This window comes from Mastomys coucha, unplaced genomic scaffold (assembly GCF_008632895.1).
Source record: "Mastomys coucha isolate ucsf_1 unplaced genomic scaffold, UCSF_Mcou_1 pScaffold21, whole genome shotgun sequence".
Lineage (NCBI taxonomy): Eukaryota > Metazoa > Chordata > Mammalia > Rodentia > Muridae > Mastomys > Mastomys coucha.
The window spans coordinates 179724344-179751455 of NW_022196904.1; the positions used below are offsets into that span (position 1 = coordinate 179724344).

Genomic DNA, 27112 nt, shown 5'->3' on the forward strand with positions numbered 1-27112 from the left:
GGGCTTAAATGAAAGTAACCTGTTCTCTGTGGGCTGAGAATAAAGTCACCCACTCAAGTCAAATAGCTTTGACCATAGCAGGAAGTCTGTATCTAAAAATCGTGCCTACAACTCATTCCTTGGCACAGCAGAACTGTTTACTCTCAGCTTAGCTATGATGGAGGTAAAATCCTTTGGTGGTGTGAGGGTCACTGAAGTACAGCCTTATTATAATGAAATCCAATGTCTAAAAATTGTTCTTACTTTGGGCTTGTACCACAGTAAGAGTCAAGATTTTAAGCTCTACTAAATACAAAACAAACAAACAAACAAACAAACAAAAAGGCTATAATATTTATGTTCATTTAACAGAAATACTAGTAGTGATGTATTATTTTAAAATATACAGTTAATATGTTTGGAGTTACTTAAAGTTTATATTGAGAAAAACACATGTATTTTCAGTATTGCTGTAGACAAGTATCTACATAAGATTGTTAAATTGATTGTTGTTTTATATCAAACAACTTTTACAATATTCATTTTTATAAATTTTAAAGAATATACAGAAAAAGATATTGTAGGTATTGAAGGGAAACAAGAATGTGATTTAAGTCTATTTACTTAAAATATGTTTTTAAATGTTAACAAATTCAGATAAATTTAAATCATGTAACTTTTCTCATAATGCAATAAAACTTAAAAAAAAAAAGAAAGGAAAAAGAGTAGTAATGACTCTAGATACATATGTAGCAGAGGATGGCTTTATCTGACATCAATGGGAAGAGAGGCCCTTGGTCCTGTGGAGGTTTGATAACCCAGAGTAGGGGGATGCTAGAGGGCAGGAGTGGGTGGGTGGGTGGAGGAGCTCCCTCACAGAGGCAAAAGGGAGAGCCAGAGGGAGGATGGGATAGGGGATTGGGGAGGGGTAACCAGGAAGGGAGATAGCTTTTGAAACATAAATGAATAAAATGATTAATAAAAAAAAAGAATAAAAAACATGTGAAGAAACAAAGGAAAGAAAAGAATAGCTAAGAGAAAGGGGAACTGTCTTGCCTGTGGTCATGTTCTGATTGAAATGCCAAAGGGATCACAGAGAGGAAGAGAGACAACTCCAGGTATACAGAAAGGTCCCTTCATTTTATAGAGCTCAAGGGTTAGAGGAAAAGAGGGTGGGGAAGGGCTGAGGTGTAAGAAAGGGGGAGTGGAGGATCAGGTAACTAGAACATTCCCTAATGCAGAACTATGGTATCCACATGAGAACTGGCAGAGGGCCTTTGGAAGTCTGCTCTTTGTGTGTTGATGGCTGGCATTGGGAACGAAGGCACTGGACTAAAGCTAAGCTTTATCGGGAAGCTGATGGGGTTACACAGGATGAGTTTTCCTTTTATAAGAACAGCTGATAGTACCACTAACATCTCCTGATGTTTACAAGAGGAACAGGACTACGCAGGACTTTGCTGGGTAGATAATGAGCACATGTTCATGCTTCAACTCCTTTTATCGCTGCTATGGGCAAAGTCTTGATGAAATAACTGGACACATGGCACGTCAGGCTGAGATGAGTTGTCAGATTGTACCATCTCTAGGCCAAGGTCTTCTGAGCCCCTGAGGGACTAGACACAGGTTTTTAATCAGCTAGCTGAGAAGCATGTTGAGAAGCTAAGTTCAGTGTCTCTTTGGAGGTAATGCCTCCTTGGAGAAAATGGTGGCAATAACTAGCAAGGTGGAAGTGGCAATTCCCCACAAAGAGGTCTACCCAGACACACTGCTTCATGGGTGCATAGGTAAACATGCCTAGCAGGGTTCATTACAGCATTGCCTCAAACAGCCAAGTTTACTTACTTCTTATTTATATTTTGGGTTATTTTTTTAGACAGAGTATTTTGTGTAACCCCAGGTGACCTTAAACTTGGGGTTCCACTGCCCTGCCCTCTATAGTGTTGGAATTATAGTCCTGCATGATATATAGTAGATTTTTCTTTACAAAGGGTTTCATGTATCCTAGGGTGATGTCAAATACTGAGGACAACCAGGCGGGACTTCTGAGGAACCTGCCTCTACATATAAAGTGTTAGGACTACAAGCATAAGCCACTATTCCTGGTTTATGCAGTGCTAGGATTGAACCCAAGGATTTCTGCCTTGTAGGCAAGAGTTGTGCCCCCTCATCACTGTAATAGCCTGTTTTTAAAGAAAAAGAAGAAAGAAAAAAAGAAAATTCTCTTTATAGGTCAATGATTAAGTGGATAGTGATATATTCATGAGCAGAAATGCTATACAACAGTTAAAAATGAATGAATTATGGCTGGGTATATCAACAAGAACATCTCAATATCTTATGCTTGGGTAGAACAAGTAAAGAATAATTTTACTCAAATGTAAGGGCATGAGATTGAGAGATAGCTCAGTAGTAGGATAGCTCATGCACGAGGACCTATGCTCAGAGCTCTACTAAGCTCATCAACAGTTGAGTGTTGGGGTGTGTGTCTATAATCTCAGCAGTGGGGAGATGGCAAAAAGATTACTGAAGCTCAGCCTCACAAAATAAGTTAACTTCAAATCAGTGAGAGACCATATCTTTAAAAATCTATGGAAAGTAATAGAAGAAGATGCTCAGCCTTGACTTCTGGCCCCCACACATGTTCTTACTGTCATGTGTACACACCCACACAAACACACATCCACACAAACACCACACATCCACAGCTACAGAGCATCACACATACAAATGTAAGAATATTCAAAGTTCTTTGTTGTTTAGAAACAATTATTTTAGTAGTTGCTATATGACTGTGGACTCACTGTACTTATCTGGGTGTTGGAAGTAATTAATGAAAACATACAGAACAAGCGGGAGAAAATGCTGATACATACACACCAAACACAACCCCTTGAGTGTTGAAACACACCTGTACTCATTTGAACCTAGGCCCAGAAGCCAGTGCCACATGTCTGTGTGCATCTCACACGGCTCCTTCCAGGTTAGCTATTCATCATGCATACTGACACAGTACCAGGGAGAGACCGACATTCCATGCATGTGTCACTGTTCTGGTTTCAATGATTGGAACTTGGTTTCTATGAAGCAGGAGTTTTGGTTTGAGGAGCTGACTTCAGTGTGGTGAGATGAGACTGTTCCTTCCAAGTGATGCTCCTGCTCCCACTGGCAGATGTCGGAACCCCAAGATACAGGATGGCTTGCTTTCTTGTCAGAGCAAGTTCCGCAGGCACAGCTGTCCTGGCAACAAGGTCAAGTCCTCTCTGCCATCTGCACTCTCCCCAGGCCAAGTGGGCCTACAGAACACTGTGGTCAAGGCGATATGCCATAGCCATGCTGGCAAGGACAGAATCAAGGGTACATTTGATTCCACATGCTTGCTGGCTCCTTGACATACCTTCAATGAGTGCTACTTGCTTCTATCGACTTGAATGAGTAGAAACTGCCAGAGGCCTGCAGGAAGCTGAGCTGTCGAGAGCATCCTTTGTTGGGAAGTCCCTCCTCTCAGCAACCAGCTCTGGGAAAGAGCAAAGTCAGTGTGAATCTCTTTGCAGCTTGTAGAAAGAGCGTCTGTGCATGCTGCTGAGCATGCTGCCTTTGATGGGGGCTATTTGGATTCTGGAAGGGAGTTTGTTGTGGCATCAGTCATGCAGCGAGCCTTGAGGATTTAGCTCCTACAAGATGTTTGTTGTAGATAGGATGGGAAAAGTCACTGGCTGGAAAATAATATAGCGCTAGGTTGTTGTGATAATAAAATTTAAGGTCCAAAAGCAAGTATAAAATGATCTGTGTTAAATGTCTCATGTTAATAATAGAGTGGTTCTTGGAAAATATCCTCTCTTCATCCATTTGTGTGCAGATCCTTTGAGATGTATTTTAATAAAGCCTTGACCTTGAGCATGTTCTCAAGAGCCCAACTTGAGCAAGAATCCCAGTTGGTCAGTTTACAGGAATTTCTCCAGCCTTCATGGACTTTGCCATCCCTGCGTAATAGCTGATCCCCTTGGCCAGTATTCAGTAAGAATTTGATTAAGTTTAGCAAGGCACTGCCCTTCCTTCTGTGTAATTTCCATCCACTGATCCTCACCCAGCTTCTGAGCTATCAATCCCAATTTTCCATGTTGCTTTTGGAATCCAGCCAAATCTCTCTTCCTTGTGGCAAAACTCCATTGCAATAGCCCACATGCTCATTGCACTAGTCATTGCACTAGTCCTCGGTGGAACTGGCATCATCATTTTAACAGTTGTCAGATGAAGGAGCTTTTGTTGTTATTGTTGTTGTTGTTGCTTTCCTCCACGGGCTTAGAGAAGTGTACCATCCAGGGCAGTACATTTGCATACATTTCAGATTCAGTTCTAAAATCTGGGTTGGCGGCCTCCAAATTCAGTGTTCTTTTCCTATACAGTGCTGATTTTATGCTGAAAGGAAAGCAGATCAAGTCATTTAAAATGTTTTATTTCTGTTACTAAAAGCATGCATCTCACAGCCTTTGGATGTCATGGTTTGTCTGCCGCACTGCCTTGGAGAGCAGTGTTGCTCAGGGTGATAGGCTGACAGGGTAGTTAGCCTTGATTCTAATATCAGTGAATTACTGGTCCTTCTCCGGTACCAAATGCTGCTGGACCTCAGCAATCTGTGACAGTCCTGCCATCATCCAGAGCATCAGGTAGAATTTCTAGGGTGGGAGTGTTTCGAGTTATTATTAAACCTTAGCAGTTGACTAGAAACTGGTGGATGGGTTTGGACAAGTTTATTCATCTTCTCTCACAAATAAAGACAAAGCCAACCAATACAAACTCCAATTTATTTGACCCTTGTATTGTACTAGGCATGATCTCGGGCACTGGAGCTGTTCTTTGAAGTGTTGCCTGCCCACTGAGAGCTAAAGTCAAGGAAGAAGAAGTCCCGTAATAAAGATAATGTAGATGAAGCAACAGGGCACAGGCTAAAACAGAAGAAAAATATACAAAGTGAATGGAAAAAACAAGGAACTGTGATTAATTCCCCCAAAAGAAGGTTATAAAGTGGACAGACAGTACTAGAGTTGGATTTGACAGTTGGAGGCAGATTTATCAAGAAGAACTAAGTGATGGCTGGCCCAGGGAAGGGAGTCAAATATGGATAGGATTTGGAGAGTTCCGTGAAGGTGGTGAGACGGTAATGGCTGATGATTTGGTCTCAGTAAGGAGACCAAATTTCAAAGCCTAAGTTTGGCGAATAAGGCTGGTCTGTGTGCCTGCAGTGGGTCATTTGCACTAACGTGAGAGGTGGGCAGACCTGGGTGGGTGGAGAACAATCTACTAACTGCATGGAGGATAGCTGTTGGGGAAGGTAATAGGAGTATCTCCCAAGCAGAAGCCTGTTAGGAGTGCATGTATGAGCCATCATCGACATGCAAAGGGATGGGGGTGGTTGGTAAATAACTTACTTGGGAGACAGTATCACAGAGACTCAGAGATAGAGGTGATGTTGAAAGATACAAGCAAAGAGAAAAACCAGAGTGACTCTCCATACACTGGGCCTGTGGTAGACCCATGATCAAGCATGAAAAACCAGCTTCTTGAGAGACCAATTTTTTTTTTTTTTTACTATTAACTCATTCACATGAGGAGATGGTAGTCTAGGGAGAGACTTAAAATACCATATTAGCTTGTTTAGTGAACATATGAAGTGTGCATAATGTCCATGTTTTGTACTCACTGTAGATAGGAGAAATAAAACAAAAACATTAATTTTAATTTGTTTGATTATTTCTCTCCCTAGATCTTTTTGGGATTCCTCTGTGCCATTATTTCTTACATTTTTGGTTGTGAGCCTAGCCTTTAACGGCTGAGCCATCTCTCCAGCCCTGTGCCATTATTTCTATATCCTCACAAATGCTTCATGAAGCTGAATTATCCCCATTTCTCAGATAAGAAGCCTGAGAGTGCAGCAAGTAGTTAGAGAGCTACAGATATCTGGAAATGAATCAGATCTCCCATCTTCAGAGATTTTTTTTTTCCATCATATCATGGTGTTCTGTAAAGTTCTTTGACCCTGAGGAGTTACTCTGTGGGTTAGATGGCAGCGCATGAAGGAAGCAGCCATAACAACCTCAAGGAGTTAGAAAAGAGGCAAACTGTGCTTCGGAATACGCGGGACAGGGAAATTCATTCCAGCATAGAGGAATTGTAAGGGTTAAAGGAAGAAGGGTAGGGAAGCCTTATGGAGACAACTCTTAAAGGTCATCACACAGGCTTCTCAGGCTAAGTTAGCTGTGAGCCAAAGCGGAGTCAGATTAGAGCTTGAGGCTAGATAAAGATTACTCTAGTATCAGGATTCCAAAGTCAAGAGGAGTTATAGAGACAGAGATGAAGAGCTGAGCTTATGACATACAATGACTCATGCTCACTAGATCAGCTGATGGCAGAGAGAGAGTAATTAACCTCTAGACTCTTCAAAAACCTAAGTGGAAGAGTCTCAAGACTAACCAAGGAGGTTCCAGAAGAGAAAAGCCCGATGATACTGATTGTGTGAAAAGGAAGGGAGACATAAGGTTTCAACAGTGACTTGAGAGAGTGTGGCAGGGAGTTTGGCCTCATGAATCATATTGTTTGGCCCTCTCTTTCCATTCTAGTATGGAAGAGAAGAAAGGCCAGCACAGAAGATAAGCCAATGGGTTGACAAGCCAGTGAGTCCATAGGCCAATGGGTTGATAAGCCCTTGAGTTGAGATAGGCCAGTGGGTTAACTACTTTGTCCTCTGAGCCTTTCTTTGGCTTTTGCATCTGGTCAGTCTGCTAGAAATGACACTGAAGGGGTGATCAGGTAGCTAATAGTACCACAGTCAGAATGAGGAAAGACTTTGAGCAGTTCAACGAAATTGGTATTGGCCTGTGATGTATTCATGTAAGACAGAATCTCTATGTAGTGTTGCCTCCTTTAACCACTTAACCTGGAATGCTCTTGGCCAATTCCTGCCCTCCGACAGCTCTTTTGTTTCAGGTTCAGTGGAGGGGGTATCAAGTCGGCTGTAGTGTAGTGTGTAAGGAAAATCCCATCATCCAGAAGATGCTGGAAAATCCTAGCATCTTCCTTTGTGGGTCACACTCACAGTATAGTGCTGAGTGTTGGATGGTGAGCACTTGTGCCATGCCCAGTGCTGCATTCATAGCCACTGGGTGAGCTACGTGGGAGGCGAGCAATCTCCAGCAGCTTCTATCCCCACACAACTTCACAAAGGGTAGAAAGTAGGTCTCTGAGAAAGGCTGGGACCAAAGGAGAGCAAGTTTAGGAGGAAGGAGGCACATCAGTCTAATTGCTCTTCTAAAACTAATGGGGCTTTTTATCTCTAAAGAACACTTCCAAGCACTCATGTGATTTGGTAACAAAGATGTAGGCTGGGGTGGAAGGATCCTGGCTCCCTTTAAAGGCAATCCCTCATTTGATGACATAATTTCTCCTCTTCTTTTCTCCCCCCTCTTTTACTGCAGGTCAGTAGATTATGGCGCTACCTATGAAAAACTAAATGACAAAGTGGGTTTGAAGACCGTCCTCAGTTACCTCTATGTCAACCCTACCAACAAAAGGAAGGTAAGAGAAGGGGTCAGGAGTTCCTGTATCTCCCTTCTGGGTAGCAGGGTGGCTTGGGGCCACAAGCTAAGAACAAACACACAGTTATTGTACCACTTGTGGAGGGCCTACCCCATAAGCAGTCTGTGATCTTAACAAGAGCCTTTATCATATTAATAATAATTTAAAATGATGGGAACAGCACTCCCATGAGATTCTGTTGCTGTGCTTATGATTCATCTGTGCCTGCATGTGTTGAGTCCTCCTTATGCTTGCAGTGAACCTGTTGGGTAGAAACCATTACTGCCACACTGCACTATTGAGGAAAATATACAAACTCAGATTTTCTAACACTCTAGCTTGAACTTGCTTCAAGCTAGACTCTGGAGCTCATTTTTTTCTAGCTTCCTTATTGTTTCTTTTTTTTGGTGGGTTGGGGTTGGGGGGAGAGCTGCAGTTTATTCACAGGGAATACCTTCCACTAAGAGAAGAAGTGGTTTCTGGATTCTTCTATGTGAGCTTAAGGTGATTTAGAGGTAGCAAGCTGCCCTTGCCCCAGTAGCTTCCTGATTATCTGTTTTCCTCTTCACTGTCAGCCAGGATGAGATCAAAGGAGGTCAGGTTTTGATCATGAAGACCTATGGGGAGGCTAGGGTCTGATTTCCATGAAATGGCAGATGGCTTTAAGAAAAAAATGCGATACAGTGTATTGGATTTAGAGAGATGTCATTTATGCCCTCTGGAAGAGATCCATTGTTGAGAGACTTAGGTGGATCTGAACCAAAATGAAGGTAAGGTCATTTCAATATCTCTAAAACTCTAAGTTTTCCTCCCATAATTCAGTTCTCATTCTTCGGTGGCTTCGCAGAGCCCCCTCTTTTCTCCAGCGAGTTTCTGCTAGCTGTGGAGACATAAGCATCTCTGATTCCAACACGACAGTCTCGGTTCTCGGGAATGAGCTCCCATTTACCATGCAGAACTTCCAGTCTCTGACAGCAACTTGATACTCTCAATTATTGTTTCAATGATTGCTTATGCTGCCCGACATATTCTAACACACACTCTCGTTTCTTCTCATTACATTTTCTCTGATGTATCTGGAAGAAGAGAAAACTCAAATTCTGGCTCCTGCCTCATCTTTTGTGATGCAAAGTCCTAAAGTTCAGGAACCATAAGTACTCTTCTGCCTCCAGAGGATGGCCAAGTACTGAAGCCGCCATTACTGGAAGGAATGCTTAGGTGCTGTTACTGGGTTTAGCTGAACAGTTTCCGCTTGTTCTTTCCCAAAGTAGTGCCACATTCACAATGTTCAGTTTTGTTATTTGAATTATTGAATGTTAGGGCAGGAAGGGATCATAGGTTTCTCTTATTCAAGTGAATTTTAATGCTTTTTATAACTGCAACCCTTTGCCAATGGGATTAAAGTTCTAGACTTCTGCTCTAGGAACATGCCTCTGCCATAGAGTGTTCACACATTTGGGGGGATTTGTGAGCACCCCAAGTTCCATGAACCCAAGACTCAAGATGTCAACAGATTATTGGATAGGAACCATTCATGTGATGATTTACAAATAGGAAAACTGAAGCCCTCCAAGGCCTGAGTATCAAAGCTCAAGATCAAGCCCGTCAAAGATTCCTGCACAGGGAATGGTGGCTGGAAGGGGCGGGGCTATAGAGGCTTTCGATTACCACAGATCTCCTGCCTTCCCTACGCCACAAGGGAGATGGAGGTTCATGCATTTTGTAGGGACTTTGTTAGTGGTATATGAAAGGTCACAGCTGTTACCTGTTGTCAAGGGTCACACAATTGTCTTATTATCTTTTCTGTGTTTTCTCTACTCATCCATAGCATAGCTTAGACCTTCTTAGATGTAAGGAGGATGAAGGGCAGGGATGGGCATGCGCTTCATGTTAGAAGGAACATAGAGTTGAAGTTTGGAGGTCATAAACACAGAAGTGCTGCCTCCATTTGCCCTTCCCAGAGATGACACCAGGTCCTGGACTGTCTGGAGAAATGTCTCAGATTTTATTGTTAGTAAATAGGAGTTAGTCCCATTTTATTGACTAATAAGAAATATTGATAATGTGTATGAACTTCCACATTGAAGGCACTGCTGGGAAAACAGATGAAATGCAGAGATACATATTTTTTTTCTCACTCTGGTCAGGGAAAGACAAAGGGCAGTTTCATGGGTTTGTTTGTTTTTGAAATGAGCAATGGAATAAATTAATGTTCCTAGAAGTCTTTTGGGATTCTTCAGACTTTTATCCAAGGATGGGTGAGATTGCGTTCTCTTTCGCTGTTACTATTTGACTTTTATTACACTTGGGGCCCCTACTTGCCACACACAAAGACATTGTACATGGTGATGTGTCTTACCCAGAATATTTATTTTAAGAGAAGTCTCTCATCTTTACTCACTGACACAACAGGACAAGTGGATATAAAGGAATATATTCGTTCGTTTCTCTGTGCATCTTGAACTTGGTACCATTAGTAGGACCTTGAAATGCAAGTTTTTTTTTTCTTTTTTTAACTTTTCAGATTCCTTTTAAAATATATCTGGAATGTAAACAGACCTGTCATTGCCTGGATTCTCTCCCCAGCTTGCATTAAGCAAGGTTCTTTTGATTCTCTCAGTTCCAAAGTAATCTGTAGCTCTCCTGCTCATTGGCAGTGGGCGCCAGCCGGTTTTGTAGTTAATCTCATGGAAGCACTTGCTTTTCACCTAATGAGTTATTTATTTAACAGATGGCCACTGCTTCCCTGGGAGGCTGTGAATCCATCAGATGAGATCTGTTGCTCCCGGCAAAACTGTAAATTGTGCTTTTATTTATATAGTTGCTCATAAAAGTAACCATTGGCTTTTAATTTTGTCAATGTATTTTTTTTTTCTTTTGAAGACAAAACATTCTCCAAATCTTCATAGTTAATAAACCATTAGGCTAATGGCTGAAGTGTTCGTGTGTGCATAGTTGCCTTCTCAGGACAACTCTGAGGCAGGGATAATGGAACCTCCACGCTAACCTTGTGGGGAGCTTTATCTACAGTGTCTTCCCTCATCCTTGAAGCCCCTTAGCAAGCACATAAGACAGCAGAGCAGACTCTGGCCACTTTTTCTAAGGCGTCACTACCATGAATGGTGGCTCTGTAATAAACGTCCTGAGGGGAATGTTTGGGGGTAAGGCTTGAGGAAGTTGGACTTGAAGTTTTCAGTAAAGACATTCTTACAGGCTGTGGATAGGATGTTGTCATTTCACCTAGCAGGTATTGTAATTCTAAGTGAGAACATTGATAAGAGATGCCGAGAACTTCTCTCATTGTCCCTAGCCAATGATATTGTGGCCTCAGAATCATTTTAATGGCCTTGATCTACTCCTACTATATTTGATGTGAATTCTGTCTCTCTGGACACAGACTGTAAATAGTTCATCACCTGGGTTTGAGTTTGACTATGGTCAGATGGTTCAGTATTGCAGGATGTCTTTGCTTCTGGCACTTGGAAGATGAAAAACAGTGGGTTGGGAACACCGGAAACAGGAATCAGGCAGTCTTGGTTCACTAGAGTAGGGACTCTGTTATTGTGGGGCCTGTTGAGTGCCAGCCTTCAGCTTTCTGCTTCCCTTACAGGAAATAAACATCCCTGGGTCCTCAGAATGCATTATTGCCATGTGGGTCTTGTCCTCAGGCCCAGTCAGTGTGGCAAGTGTCAGGGTCAAGGTTGTTTACCAGGTCTGTGTTTTGTACAGTCTGGCTTACGGCTGTGTGGCTGGGACCAGCCAGAGAGGCTTCCTTCTCATCCGTGATTCTATCTGGGAAATCACCTCCGAGTGGACAGGGAATTGCAGGCATGTTTTGGTCTAATTGCTCTGGCTCCAAAGCTGCTGCCACCTGCAGCTTGAGAGACAATGTTGGAAATGCTAAGGGTAATACACAGGCTCTGACATCAGAGTAGAAACATGGCATCCTTATGTTGAGCTTCTAACAACTTCCATGCACAGGGCTAAGTTCAGTACTATAGTCTTACTTGAGTCTGAAATCTTTATCTCTGTTGTACAGATGAGGAAACTAAAGACTCAAGCAGGTGCCAACTTAGTTTTGTAAAATACTCGGTAAGAGGTGTCTGTGACTCCATTCTCTGCTCTCTGACCATGGAGCTTGGCTGGCATTGCCACAGGTATAGAGCTTAAGAGAATTCCAGTTGTCATGATATCAGAAAAACTTGGGATTACCGGAGGTTTTCTGCTCATTAGTATTGGCAAATTAACAGTTTCTGAGATGTGCAGAGGAGTGTTAGATCCTCCATTCTTAATTGATTTGCCAGTGAGAAGGATAATTACGGCCAGGCTGCACTGAGGAAATACAGTGGGAATTGCCAGTTAGATTTTTCTGATGAGCATGCTGTCTCTGTCAAGTTGCTGAAGAGGCATTGTGTGCATGACGAACAGGTTACTCAGGCTCATGCCATTCTCCAGATGCAGCAGCATAAACCTGAAACATCTCTGTACAAAACAGAAAATGAAATTTAGAACTATAAGATTTCCGCTGTTCCTGGACCACATCCCTGGATGGTGTTGGGGGAAGGGGAAACTAAGCTCATGGATATTAGCATCTCTCATGCTACAATAGTACAGAAAAAAAATGGATGCGTCAAAGCAGCTGTCAAGTGTCGACCTCTGAGCCAAGTGTCTGGGGAGGGAAGAGTTCATGATTGTAAAGAAGATGCACTCATGTCAAATGTGTCAAATGTATACACAGATTCGGAGATGCAAACTCTAGTGTTTGCAAAGGCCAGCAGGACACTGGTCGGGTAGTGTTGGTTGATTCCTACAGTGTTCTAGATGACCGCCACCCTAGGACGATAGGAGCCCACAGTAGCCAGAGATGGTACATAGACTCTTTTTTTTTTTTTAAATCGGGTTTTCATAAGAGATTTCCTCCATAGAATTTCACTTGAAATCTTTCTGGAGATAATTTCAGATGATGCAGAGTTCAAGGCTTGAGGTGGCAGGATGAGCCAAAGTTGCTTTGAATCATTATTCAATATGGTGAGAAAGGTTACATGTGGAAAGTTGGTATTGGCAAAATGGCCTTTGCGGGTAAAGGATACACTTAGACTGAGAGCTGGTACTGGCTCTGACGAGCATCATAATTCCAGATGAGAAGTCAGGGTTCTGCAGAGCCCTACTGTCTGACCACACTTCTAGTGCGGATCAAGGCTGACCCCATTCTTTCACTGTCAGCTACTGCCAGATCTTCTTGGACTGGAGATAAACCTAGAAACCTGGCTGTTTAGACAGTTGCAGTTGTGCCTCTTGCACAGGGTGCACAGTTGCCTTCTCTCCAGACTCTTATAACCAAACCAGCCGATTTCCTGAGTGAGATTGATTGCTGGGCTGATGGAGAGAAATGGCTGCACTCCTGTTCACTCTGAGCCTCTGTGTTCTTCTTGTCTCATATGTTAACAGTTACTAGAGGGTGAGAGCAGTGTGTCAGCAGAGGTGTTCAGGGACAATAATATGCGAAGGGAGGAGTGAAAACATAAAAAGATGCAAGTTTGCTGACTGAGTACCAGTCCAACCTTTTATCTTCTTGCTGTGTTCACAAAGAATCAGATAACACCAATATGGCCTCCCTTACCATGGGGTAAAAAAAGTCCCTGAAGAAGGAGTCCACTGTAAGGAGAGAAGGTGGTTCCTGAGCTCTGCAAGTGTGGCTGAGTCTAAGCGTGCTTTGAGTCAACTAATCACTTAAAGGAAAAAGAACCCAGAGTAATTCTTGGAAATTCATTCTTTAGTCACAAAGTCCCTCTCTCAGCAAATACAGGTATGTGGTTCTCTGTATAAATTACTGCAGCATGTGATAGCCAAGAATTTATTTAAAGGCTCATTAAAACGATTGCTGTTTTTTCTTTTGCATTTTATTTGAAAATGGGAAGAATACAAATCCATCGCTTGACTTTTCTCCAAAGTGCCCTTTAGGCTTAACAACTATATTATCTTCTTAAATATATAAAAAAATATAATTTCAGTGACATTATCCAGCTATTTAAGAGGAATAATAAAATTAGCTACTTACTACACTTTATGAGAGATTTATGTTTGTCCACCATCTCTTTAAATTTGATTTTTATTGGTCTGAGGCTTTCATGTGTGTATTGAGGATTTCAACAAAGTATCATGAAGATGTCAGGGTTCAGAGCTAAGGGAAGAGGGATTATCTTTTCTTCTGTGTAAGGTTAGTTTGGGCTGCAACAAGGATTAAAAAGAAGCTCATGTTTCTGGATAGTGCATGAGAAGCTGGTCCTGTTTACCTGCTTGGTAAATCATCTGAGCATCACCAAACCATGAGAAGAGACTCCATTCAAGCAGACTGTCCGCCAAGGGCACAGGACAGAGTTGGAACCGGAAGCAGGAAGCTGAAGGACAAACTTGAAGGAGAGAGCATGGCACTACAGCTTGAAGGGGAGGATAATGTGACAGACATCTTGGGTGGCAACTAGCACTAAGAACTTTGTACCTTTAAAACAGAAGGTAATGTCTCTCAGTCTTAACAAATAAAATACGGAGGTCTGGAGAAATGGCTTAGTGTTTTGAGCACTCGTTCCTACACCAAAGGACCAGAGGTGTATTCCCTGTACCCACCACACCTGGCAGTTCACCACTATAACTTCAGTTCTAGGAGAGTCAGCGCCCTCTCCTGGCCTCTGTGAGGACCTGCACACATGTCACACAGACATATTGCCACACACATTTAAAAAAAAAGATTCTTTTAAAAATAGAGTGAAACGTGGCGTTCATATGGAAGGAGCCTGGCATAATCAGAGGCTGTGGGAGATAGAGACGAACGCTGGATATAAGATTGGAATTTAGAGGAAGTGAAAGACTAGACAATTTACTATGGAAGTAGAGGCAGAGGAGCACCAACAGGTGTTGAGTTTTGAAGCTGCAAGTTGAGAGAGAGTGGATATTCTGTCTCCCCCCTCCCCCATAGCTCAGGAGTGCAGTTAGCACCAATTACTGAAGGGTTTAAGAGCTGCAGCAGCTTCCAGAGGAAGCTCCCGCCATAAGAACTGTGTAAGGAAGGCTAGAGCCATGACTCTTGGACCAATAAGGTAACTGATTGAAGACATTACAATGATCTTCTTTGCTGCCCAGCCCTCAGCGACCTCCAGGGTGTGCTTTGTGAGCCTCACAAATAACAAAGGTGTTAGCAGGGTTCTCAGGAGCAGGACGCTGAGTTCATCCCGGCATTCTGGTACACAGTTATACAGAAAATGCATCTCACTGCCCCTGAGCTAAGGATAGTAACAAAAACAACCATCAGTACCACAGGGGAAAGAAATGATTTTTATTTTATATCTCCCTTGGTGAGCCCAACTGAGTGAAGTGGTTGCTGCTGCCTGCCTGCCTGCTCCCCTTGCCACTGGCCTGCACTTCCATTACTAGCCCAAGGACATAATAGCAGGAGTTGTTATGTGGAACACATTCTGCTGGTGAATGTGTCCAGGTAATGAGTGTGGGTGGAGTCCTGTGAGCCTTGGGTCAGCCAATTTCTCAGGCACAGTTTCAGAGTCAGTGAGTCTGAGGTGGGGGTCTGAGATGGCCGTGCAGATGGAGACTCTGGCCACCCAGACAAATGAAAGTCTGTGCTCCTACAATCAGCCCTATGAGCCCTGTCCTGCGTGCAGATACAGTTAGCCTTACATCCCACAGCACAAATCTAACTCTGAGAAATGGCTTAGGCTCCCTTGTGGTGAGGAAAGGGCTGATGGAGCGAGGGCAGAGGTGTGAGAAATGGACAGGACGGTCTCCTGGCGAAGCTGCTAGACATAGCGAAGGCAGGAGTTCCACTAGAACGTCTTCTGTGATTTCCCCCTAGACTCAGAAAGGCCAAGATGGTGTCGAGGAAAGAGACTCAAGTGGAGCCTGTGTTCCTCTTGCTGTGTGACCTTAAATGTTTCCTTTAATTTCTTGAAGCCTCTGTTTTGGCATCGCAGAGGGTGCTGGTAGCATTACTTTTTTCAGAATAGCTTTAAGAACTGAATGACAGCGTACCCATGCAGAGGCACTGCTGCAGAGCACCACAGTTTACCTTTCTTTCCTCCAGCTAAATGATCTTCTCTTTGACCTTTTCTTTTGCTCGGTGATATCCTCCGGCTCCCAGGTGCTCTCTGTCTGTGTAGCATACTTCTATCCTGGGAGAAGAAATCTATGCCTTTCTCAACCTAGCTTCAGGCAAAGTCCTTTCAAGTTCTATAACGAAAAGTTATTTTCTCTGTGTTCCTTCTGCTTCTCACCCTGTTCCCCCTTTCATCAATCAACCCATGGGTCGTATGTCATTTAATGAACTAGAAGTTTAAATTAATGTTTTAGCAGCTCTGACAAGTAGATACAAGGCATTTCCACCCATCATTTCCTAATTCCTAGTTGACAAGGAGAGCTACGCAGAGCATAAACTCATATTCTGGTCTGCCTGCTCCAGAGCTTCAGACTGCTCCTCCATCACCAGGCTTCCACCACCTAACTCTACCCGATCCTCCATCACTGTGTGGTCCCTCCACCAACTCTACCTCCAACTGTGCATACACATGTCAGAAACCTTCTTGACTACAGTTTAACAACTCTGACACTACATGTCTATAGATCTTTCTATGAAGCTGGAGTTCTGTGCAATGACAGTTTAGACTTCACACTAGCAGACATATGTAAGGACAATGTTCATTTGAAAGTAAGAGCTAGGAGAGAGCTAATAGACTCAAATCTGAGATTTTTGGATATACAAGCTATTACTGGCCAGACATCAGGAGCAGAGATGAGTTTCTGATTGGGCATTAGGAAGGAGAATGATCACTAGTGCTTATTGAGCATTTTAGTCATGTAAGAGCCATCAGAACTTTTCTTATTCATATTTCTAATTCAATTGATAAAAAAAAAAACTGGGTCCCAATAAGAGGAGAAATGTACCAGGTCTTCCTAGCCAGTTAAGTAAAGAACTGGTTTTAGTGACTCTCAAAGTACCAAGAAATTACCCAGAAAGACACTGCATGGCACAGCCAGACCTGTTCAGGCATGGAGCTAAGGGAAAAACAGAACTGAGAGTTGGTAGTGCTGTGGACATAGAAATCCTAGAGCTTCCAGAGCACTGGTATTAGGAGAGTTCAAGTCAAGCCTTCAGGCCAAGATGACTGTAGAGGAGAACTTGCCCATGGGCACATGGTTACTACATCAAATCCACAAGACCAAGTGGACTCAGAAGAGCCACATGCAGCAAGATCAGAAGAGAGCTTGAGCCAGAGTGTAACAATAGGAAAAAACTTCAAACTAGGGTGCATTTGCTTACATTTGAAGAGCAAGTGAGACCCCAAACAGAAAGGCTAGGCTCCAGGGAGAAACAAGAAATTACAGAACCTAACTCGGACATAGTGTAAAGCAGACCAAGTTTAGGATTCAATATTAAGTAAATGAAAGGTTATTGTATTTTTTTCTTTACAGCACCTTTGCCTCTAGGGATAGTATCAGAGAGGCACTTGACTGATTAATAAAACAGCCAGGCTGGGCTAGACAAGGACAGGCACATAAGAGGAGCAGTGGAGAGATAGGATGCAATTATCCAAAGTGGTCTTTGGCCTGAACCTTGGGTCTTCCATCATCCTGGAAGAAGCAATGGCACAGATATATACAGGAAAGATTCTTCTGACTGCACTCTGAACCTTGAGAGGAGCGAGCTGATGTCAGGGCAGAGCTGAGCACAGGCTGGTTGGAAACTGGGTGTGGAAAAATGAACTGCTAGCTTCCTGGTCTCAGCCTCCCCATCTTGATCCCAAGCCACAGAACATTAGCATTCGAGACCTCAAGGGAGAACAGGTTTGCAGACAGAAGGTTGTAAAAAGTTATTTCTCTGTGAAGATTTTTCTCAACATTAATAGCTTCTTGATGTGGCTGTCTGGAAACCTGTCTTACTTCAGCTGGACTCTACGCCAATTGCAAATGGTTTCGAGCACACCATATCACCTCGCTTCTTGAGTGGCTATAAAGCTTATTTCTCTTTAGTCTCGTAGCTGATTGCCTGGGAGCCTATCTGTGTTGGATCTGCCCTAGAGGATTAAGGCAAGAGCTTGAGGCTTGAACCATCAACCCTAGACAACCAAGGCATATAAAGAGTAGAGATATGTGCACACCTGATCTTGGCAATGATAGTGCAGACAGGCCTTGTCTTCAGAAATCACCACTTTGATCATGCAAATCCTTGTTTAGGAACCTTCCACAGGGTCCCCAGTGGAAGAAGACGCCCATGCTTTTTCTTGTAGAGCCTGAGCTGCTAAGTGTAGTTGTTCAGGTTTGAACTTGTCCTGTTTAGCCATATCTGTTCAATTATCTGGGGCAAGTTTTAGTTATTTAAAACTTCAGGCTATTTGTAAAAATGGGTATCTTTCTGCCTCCCTATGTTAGCTGGCATGCTTTGGCTTTGTGAGATACAGAAAGCTCCACCTCTACTCTTGAAAGGCGGGAAGTTGACCGACTACCTTGTGTGATAAAATGTCTAGTCTAAAGCTGCAGTTTGAATTCTCTGGATCAGTGACATCATCTAGGACACAGATCTTTGTGTCTCTCTTCTCTGGTATCTAGAACTATCCTCTGTCTACGTCCCCAGGAAAATGTCCCTGTCATGAATGACAGGATTTTCTTTCTGCACAGATTCTAATGTCATAGCCAGATAAGAAGGCGTCCAGAAGTATGACACAAGGCATTTTAAATGAGCGGATAGCTCTCAGCAGCCCTCCGCGCACTCTCAGCAGCCCACCGTGCGCTCCACACCCGGCATTGCATCATGTTAGTGCGCGCACATTTAGATCAGCTGGCCTAGGGTAGGCTGTGGGAGACTCATTCCACATGGAGGGCAAAGCCAAAATAACACAGGTATTCTGTACCAAGAAGGAGAGACATGGCAAAGTATAACAAAGCCCGCGACACTGCCTCGTGGGTTCGTCTGAACATCACATGAGATGAACCATGTATGTTTGTCTTCTTCCTCGTTTTCCATCTTTCCTGCCTTTGCACCTTGCCTCTCATCTGCAAGTGCTCATTCCACCTAGCAAGAGTGCACTTCTGTTTCAACATTTAGTATAAATGTTCTAAGATGTCTTCCCGACACTCTCGTATCTAATCTCACCTGAAATGCTAGGTAGAATTCTAACCCTAGCTCTTGAAATTATATAGCTGTAGATGCGTTGATTGTTTTAGATTATATAAGGAGATTTTTAAAAATCCAGAATCTCAGATCCTGCCTATCCCATACCTCTTTTTCTTCCCCTCCGTGTTGTGACAACTGTAGTCTCGAGAAGGCTGGAGATGCTGACTAGTGCACATGGCTTCTGTGGGCTGCTACTCCAAACTTGATCACAGAATGAATCTGAAAGTTGGCAAATTTGTCCTAAGATGACATTTCTTCATATAGGTCAGAAACTTAATTCTGAATCAAGCATGTAATAGATGCACTAGATGTCTTCCCTGCAGCATACTTTATACTATGTATGCTGTCACACCATGCAACACTAGCAGAAGGGACTTACAGACTTTGGTCAGATTTAAGACTATTGAATGTCATGAATTCCAGTGTGTTTACTGTACATGCATTGTCCACTTTTATTGAAATAGAATGATTTAATGATGAAGGCATGGGCTCAGTCCTTTCCTACTATCATTGCTCACGCTTAGCTATCAAGTTAGTTTATCTTTATATCGGACTGTGCTAGCATGTTCGATTTTTAAAATTGCTGTTTGAGTTACTGACTCATTTCATAGACAATTGTTAAATGAAGTTTGGGTTGTGATTAGGAAAGAATTTTAAAACAATTCCTGAAAAGGCCCTAAAATACCTCCGTCATTTTATTACATGTTTACTTAAAGTTACTCTTTCAACATTGATGTTTATAAAATCAAAATTGTGATCAACACTGAAAAATGTTGAATGAAGCTGCCATGTAGCCTTCAGTATCAAATATTTAACCAAGGTTTTATTTCTTATAAAAATAAACAAACACATACAAACATATCTCACTAGTATGCATTTTCTCTGTCTTCAATAAAGGATAAATTATATGTATATTAAAATTGTTTTAAGATTTAATTTTTTATTGATTGTTATAGTAAATATTTGATTTGTTTGATTATATACATGTGTGTATGTGTGTGTGTGTGTATCATCTTATAAAAATGTATTTGGTGTAAAGGAGTCACAACTGGAAGATTTAAACATGTCCTGGGTTAGTGAAGAAGAACTTGAATATATGAAGATGAGTTTGAGTGCCCAGAATCACTGTGCCAGATGTGGCAGTGTGTATCTACAATCCCTCAGACCTAACGGGAGTGGAAATGGTCTCAATGGATTGTATATGCATGTGTGTGTCTATTCATGTGTATATGTTACACACACATACACATAAATACATGTGTATACACATGTCATATGCATCCTTCCCTCCCAAATTCATGACTACTTCTTATTTATTTATTATTGTTACACACATATATACATGTGTATGTACACACATGTACATAAAACCTATTGCTACTCTCTATAGAGATGACCATTTAGGACTAGACATCCTGTGTTGGAGTTAGTTCCTGGAGGAAACTCATTCTCCCTTTCTTAGAAGCCATTGATCAGTTGTAATTCTTCATCTAACTGTAGGACTTTGTGGAATTTCTGTTTGTATTCGTATGTCTACCTGTTCAGCTATAGTTACCAAGCTTGTGAGATGATCATGTATTTCGAGAGTATCAAGAACCACTAGGCTAATTGGAGTAAAGAGACGCTATTTCAACACAGAATATTTTCAGTATCTTTTGTACCCTAGATCTTTGCTATCATGGAAGCAAGCTCAAGCAGTGGTATGATATGTGACTCATAGGAGGGATGAGGCAATGTATATTCACTGTGTGCTCAGTTGATACTAGACACTTCGAATCGTGATGACGGACAAGATGTAGCCTATGCCTAAGGACACATATAATGAATCTAGTGGGTTTGGTGACTCAGAGGAGAGAGAATCTCTCCATGAATCATTAGAGTATGTTTACCATAAATGGTTATTGGAAGCAAGCAAAGGTCACACTGTACTAAGCCTCAAAATATGATGATCAAGAGAAATTATTTCATGGGTGAGAAGGTCCCTGCCATCCTTCCAAATGACTCTGAATTTGGTCCTTGCAACCTACATAGTAGAAGGAAAGAATGACTTCGGCGTGTTATACTCTGACTTTCATAAACACAATAAATGTGATATGCAAAAGGAATGGGCTATAATTTGTCCAGTGTGAGTTTTTTATGTATTGCCCTTGTAATGAGACTTGCTTTTCAAAATTAAGCACATTTAAGAAAATATAAGTGTTAATTTGGATGCCATGAGACTTAACAGGTAATTCACTGGAAGAGCGAACTACCAGATCCAAGATGTCTTACTCATAGGGATAACTGATGCTGAGTGCTTTATCACATCTTTTGCGGCATGACTGAAAGTCTAGGACACTTACATCCACCATTAGGCAAAGCATCATTAGATGTTAGAGTCAAGAGTGATATGATGTTTCCTCCTAGTCTAGAATGGCCAGGTTATGCTTGAGCTCTGGAAAGACAGCACTGCCAAACCCCAGACGGATGGCCTACCCTCATGGCTAGGTGGCAGGAACGGGTGGTCAGTTCTTGCTTACCATAAGACAGCTTAATGAGGGTCATTCTCAAAGTGGCCAATTGATATTACTTTCTTCACCTTGTCACAGTAAAGGCCACTTTCGAATGATGCTTCTCCTCATGTTTGGCCTCTCTCTTTCGGTAGTGTTTGAGTGTGCGTCTACGGTTAATTATAGGGCACAGCGGTGTGTGGTGGTTTGCCTTCAGGTGCCAGTGAGGTTGGAAGCCAGCCGAGTACTAGACACTTGACCCGGTGGTATGGGATAAGTGATTGGCAGGGTTCCTAGACTCTGGTATCGCCTTTAGATTTTGCAGTAGTTTAATGTGTTTTCTGTAATTTCAGTACTCTCTATGCATCAGGAGCCCATTCGACCCCAGCTTGTCTCTTTCTCTACTGTGGTTAGTGCCTCAAACTTTTGACTGGAAAATAAATAGAGTGGAGAGACCAGAGCTTCTCCAGCTGACATGGCTCTCAGTGGCTGGCAGGTGAATTTATAACCTGGAACTAGGCTGCTTTGACATCTTCCAATTGAACAGGCTTCACTGTGGCCAGGGAGGGATGCTTTTTCAGGGTGTGGGTGAGGGGATGTTACATGAGAAGATTTGCTTTCACTTTAATCTGCTCATAATTCTCCCAGGGACTCCCCACTCCCTGCAGTGTTCTGTATGTGGTTTTCTGCATAGCCTGCATCAGCATCATGTGACATCAGCTCCTTCTCCTGCCTTGTGCGTTTCACGTTTTTGCCTTTTGTTTTGATTCCCTCGGTAACTGCAGAGCGTACACCCCTGGTGTCTTCTAGAATGTTGTCCCTCTGTTTTTCTTATCTGACTTGTATTCTAACCATCTTTGAGGCCCTGTGCCCTGTCTACCTCTTCCAAAAGCCCCCTCTGGTCACCCAGACTCAGCCTTCCTCCCATTCACCAGCACATTCACTTACACATTATCTTGGAATGTTTTTTTTTTTTTAAATCTATGTAAGGATGGCTAGTTCTTTTGTAGCTGGCACTGAGTTCTTGTGCCTGGCACTGTGCCTGGCACAAGGTCTTGTGTGCTCTAGAGCCCAGCATTCTTCCATCTGCCTCAAGGGTCAGCTGTGATGCAAGTGTCCAAGGCCGTTCCAAGAGAGCTGGATCTCAGCCACCTGCCAATGGTTCTCAAGTTGGCCCCGGGAAAGGCCTTTAAAGGGCTAGCTGATGAAGAGGGTCTTTGCTTTAGGCTCTATCCCGGCTTCCCAGATTTGCTTCCCTTGGTCCAGATGGCACCCGGGCTTGGACGCCCCATCCTGGAATCAACTTCTGTGTTCTGCTTTCTCCTGGCTTCTCCTGCTTGCTGCAGCAAGACTAACGGCTTCCAGCTGTGCCAGCATGTAGTCTACCTCTAGCACAGTGTGCTAGCATGCTGCACCCTGTTCCTACTGCTGGGGTTTGGGAGTCAGGAGACATTTATGCTGGGATTGATCGTCCCCTCCTTGGTGCTCTCACAGAGCCCCGTTTATCTTCTCTCCTAGGATGCATCTTCCTGCAGTTTGGCCATTTATTTCCCTGTCTCTCCTGCTAAACAATGAGTGCTCCAGGGCAAGAGCCATGTATTATCTGTCCAGGCTCTCTGGTACCTAACACAGTGCTTGGCACTGGGTTGATACTAATTTCAACTAAGCAGAAATCAATAAGCAATTACAAAGCAAGAACTCATGCACAGCTGATGCAGGAGAGCCATCCGAATTCCATGTTGTGGTCCTTTACATTATGGGGCAATTCCTAAAAAAGGCCTGAGGGCATCTGATTGGGAGCTCCTCTCATCCTCTGGGTAGAATTACCACTGAGAAACGAGAGTGTCCACCCAAGACAAGCTGTCTCGGATGCTTTGTCAAGGAAATGCCCTCACCAGAAGCTGGTTCAGGAAGTTAATCTCTCAGAGGCTTTCTACCCTACTTGTTCCAAAGCCGAGGACAATAAGATATTTGGGCAAGAATTTGCCTTGCAACACACTACTTAGGGAATGAATAACAAGTCATACTGAATATATTCAATATGCATTAAATATATACATGTATTATACATATTATTTATGGATATACTGGAAATTTAAAGAATACATTGGGAGCTTGAGTCATTATCTATTAGAATTATTGATTAATTTTTTTTTATGTAAGTTAATCTTTTTGACAATCCTTATTCTATCTGATCAGGCAAACCTGGGAGAATCTGGCTTTTTCTTTTTCTTCCATGTTTGGCCATTGCTGAGTGTCTGGTCCATTCAGAGGTAGCTGACTCGGAAAGTGACTTTGCTCCTGTCTATATAGCCCTTGCGTACATTTTAAGGTCTCTGGCAGCCACCCACTTCACCTACCATCTGCAGAGGCATGCAAGGCACCTGTTTATGGATCTTTCCTTTGGGCGCTCCCTCTCATGCTCAGACCTGCAGCTCTACCACTTAACACATGTTTTAGGCTTTTGACATTTTTCAAACGGGGAACCCCTGCAGTCTCTGGGTGGGGCTAGACCATGGAGAGGTAAAGAGGATTGTAACGTGGAGTTCCAAATCTAAGGCTTTCTCTTCTTCTTTTGGTCCTGATGTAAGAATCTCAAAAAGTTTCTAAGTCGCCACTGGGGGATAAAGCCTTGGTTGCTTGTTTATATATGTTGCTATAGCAAATCTGAATTTAGCTCATAGTTAAGAAATTACTTTTTCTGTTAAGTCCTTGACGTATTTCTACAAGAATAGATATTGTCCCTTTCCTTCCATTGTATTTTTCTATTCTATGCATTTTAGTAATCATGTTTACTGGAAAGACAGCTCAATAGATAGGGTGAGTGTCAAGGAGGAGATTTGGTTTAAAGGTCTGAAACAATGGTGCTGACAAATTGATGGGCGTTAACGAAAGAACCTCTGCTCAGCATTTTTCATAAAATTTAAAAGCCAGACAGCATAGCTTCCTAGAGGAGTTGCTGAAATATTTCAGAATATTGAAATTTGGAGCTCAGTATTTATTAAATAATGCTGTAAGTGGAAGTCCTCCCACAAAGAAATCATAAGACCCAATGCTATCGTCTTCTAAATATGAAAACTTAAGTGCTATAGGCACTGAAGAAATTCTTCCAGAGGACAGAGAAGGAGAAGAATTATCACAGGTTTGTGAAGACAGTACAGCCTTGACACCAAACCCCAGAATGACACTGCAGGATGGGAAATTAGAGTAATCCCTTTATTGGCATATATCAACCATCTTTAATAGAACTGTAGCTAGTTAAATACAACAAATGTTTACGATAATTTTATATTTATAATCTTAATACTCTGCATATCTCCAGACTGCGTTTCATGTAACCCAGGCTAGCCTCAAATTCATTATGAAGTTGAGAGTGCCCTTGAACCGTTGATCCTCCTTCCTCTGCTTCTCAAATGTTAGGGTTATAACTATGTGGCCCATGCCTAGGGAAATCCAACAACAGATTAAAATATATACTTTAACAAAGTTGCCTTTATTTCAAGAGTGCAAGGTTACCTTATTATTAAGAATATAAAATATAAGTTATTATTCTAATGTAAATGAAAGAGAAAATGAGGATAATCTGGTGTGTGAAGTCAAAAGAGCTTCTAGGAGGTGAATCCTGTGTGAACATGACCAGGTTACAGGATACTGTCCCAAAGGATAATAAGCCTTTCTATGCTGGACACACACACACACACACACACACACACACACACACACACTAATATAATAAATAGCAAATGATGAGTGAGACCTCTCCACAGATACGGGAGAGATAGAACTATGTTTAGAGGCTTAATACTGGGGATTAATTTCCCCCAAGTCATATCTGTTGCTTAAAAACAAACCCAATCTAAGTTCAGTGGATTAGACTTTGAAATTTTGTTTGTTAGTTTTGAGACAGGGTCTCCCTCTGAAGGTCTGGTTGGCCTTGAATTTGATATTTAGAGCAGGCTGGGCTTAAACTCATAGACACACATGCTACTACTTCCCAAGTCCTGGAATTCTAGGGATGTGCTAGCATGTTAGCTTTGCACATGGAATTTGGAAGTTTACTCTAAAATTTATAAAGACATATAAATATAACTCATAAAGAAATATAATTGTGGTTGAACATTGTGGCATGCTGGTGGTCCAAGCACTATGAAGGCTGAAGAAGAAGAATTGTGACTTGGAGACTAGCTTGAGCTATACAGTCTAGAAACAAAAGAGGCATAACCTCTCTCCAAAAAATAAAGGAAAGAAGACAAAATACAGAAATCAAAAAGCAAAACAAAACCTTGAATAGTTAGGACAGTGTTTTCGGATGTACTTTGAAGCTGGAGCCTCGACACAGGCACCTTAGAATGCTAAGCATACACTCTACCATCGAACTACAGTTCAAGCCAGAGATAAGACCATGTTCAAAGGAAACTTAGGAAAATGATACATACAATGGATATAATATCTTATATAGAGCTTCAGTAATTAAGATAGTATGGCGTTAGTATAAAAACAGAAAAACAATCCAGGAAAAATAATAAAATTCAAAAGGGAATTTATGCCAAAAGGAAACATTGAAAAGCAAAGAGAAGTATGCTTTGTTAAATGTACAGCTTTGCCTATTGAATATACTAGTATTAGAAAAGGAATCTTGACTTCTCTCACTCTCACAAAAGCCCATTTCTGATAGATTGCAGATATAAACATGAGAGTGGAGTGCATAAAGCTTTTCAGCCAAAGCACAAGTTAATCTTTTTTGACTCCTACATGGGCAGATTCCTTGCATGCACCACAGTGTGACGGTGAAGGAAAGATTGCTACACTAGGCTCCGGAGACAGGAGGAACTGCTCAACAAGAGCTGTGTACGTATGAAGAGAAAAGAGTTGCGGGGTGTACATCTCACAGAGACTCATTCCCAGACTCCATAGGGACTTCACTAAGAAAAAGCATGGGGTTGAAACTAGAAGGAGCAAAGGGCACTGTGCTCATTAGTTTTTTTTGTCAACTTGACACTAACTAGAGTCACTTGGGAAAAGAGAAAGCCAGTTGAGGAATTGCCTCTATTAGACGGACTTTAGGCAAACCTGTGTGGCATCTTCTTGATTAATTGTTGATATGGGAGGGCCTAGCACAGTGTGGGCAGTGCCTCCCTTGGGTAGGTGGGCCTGCGTTGTATAAGAAAGCAGGCTGAGCAAGCCCATAAGCAGCTCTCCTCCACGGTCTCTGCTTCAGTTCCTACCTCCAGGCTCCTGCATTGCTTGAGTTTTTGTCTTGGCTTCCTTCAGTGATATGAGGACATGTGAGCCAAGTAAACCCTTCCTCCCTCATATTGCTTTGGTCATGGTATTTATCACAGCAATAAAAAGCAAATGAGGACAAGAATTCAACATTTCTTTTCCCAAAAGGAACTATATAAATGGATAGTAGATATAAAAACTAGTTCAGTTTCATTGGTATCAGAACTACAAAGGAAATATTCTGAGACATATTAGCTAAAATAGAGAGATTATATGAAGGCCTAAAATCAGGTAAAGTGTCCTTTTAAAAATCTATACTGACCATAATACAACAAATTTTGTGTTGTGCCAAGCACTGCCAAGGTTATGACATGACAGATATCTTGAAATGATGCTGAGGGTAAATTGTGTGGAATTCTTTGGAAAAGCAATAGTTTTAGAAAATCTTAATATACATACATCTTAAGACTCAACAGGTCAGCTCTGAGATAAACATCATACTGAAATGCTTACTTGGGTTCACTGAAAGACATGCAGAAAATATTGGTGGGTGTTTTAGTTAGGGTTTTACTGCTGCAAACAGACATCAAGACTAAGGCAAGCCTTATAAAGAACAACATTTAGCCAGGCGGTGGTGGTGCACGCCTTTAATCCCAGCACTTGGGAGGCAGAGGCA

General features: G+C 42.2%; 1 protein-coding gene across 1 annotated transcript in view; it reads left to right on the forward strand.

The window, feature by feature from the left end:
* The window catches only part of Sorcs3 (sortilin related VPS10 domain containing receptor 3), a 609790-nt gene that overhangs the window by 277342 nt on the left and 305336 nt on the right, over nt 1-27112 (forward strand). Inside the window, exon 3 of the mRNA XM_031390639.1 lies at nt 7452-7551. Coding sequence (XP_031246499.1) covers nt 7452-7551 — 100 coding nt within the window. The remainder of the gene's footprint in view (nt 1-7451; nt 7552-27112) is intronic.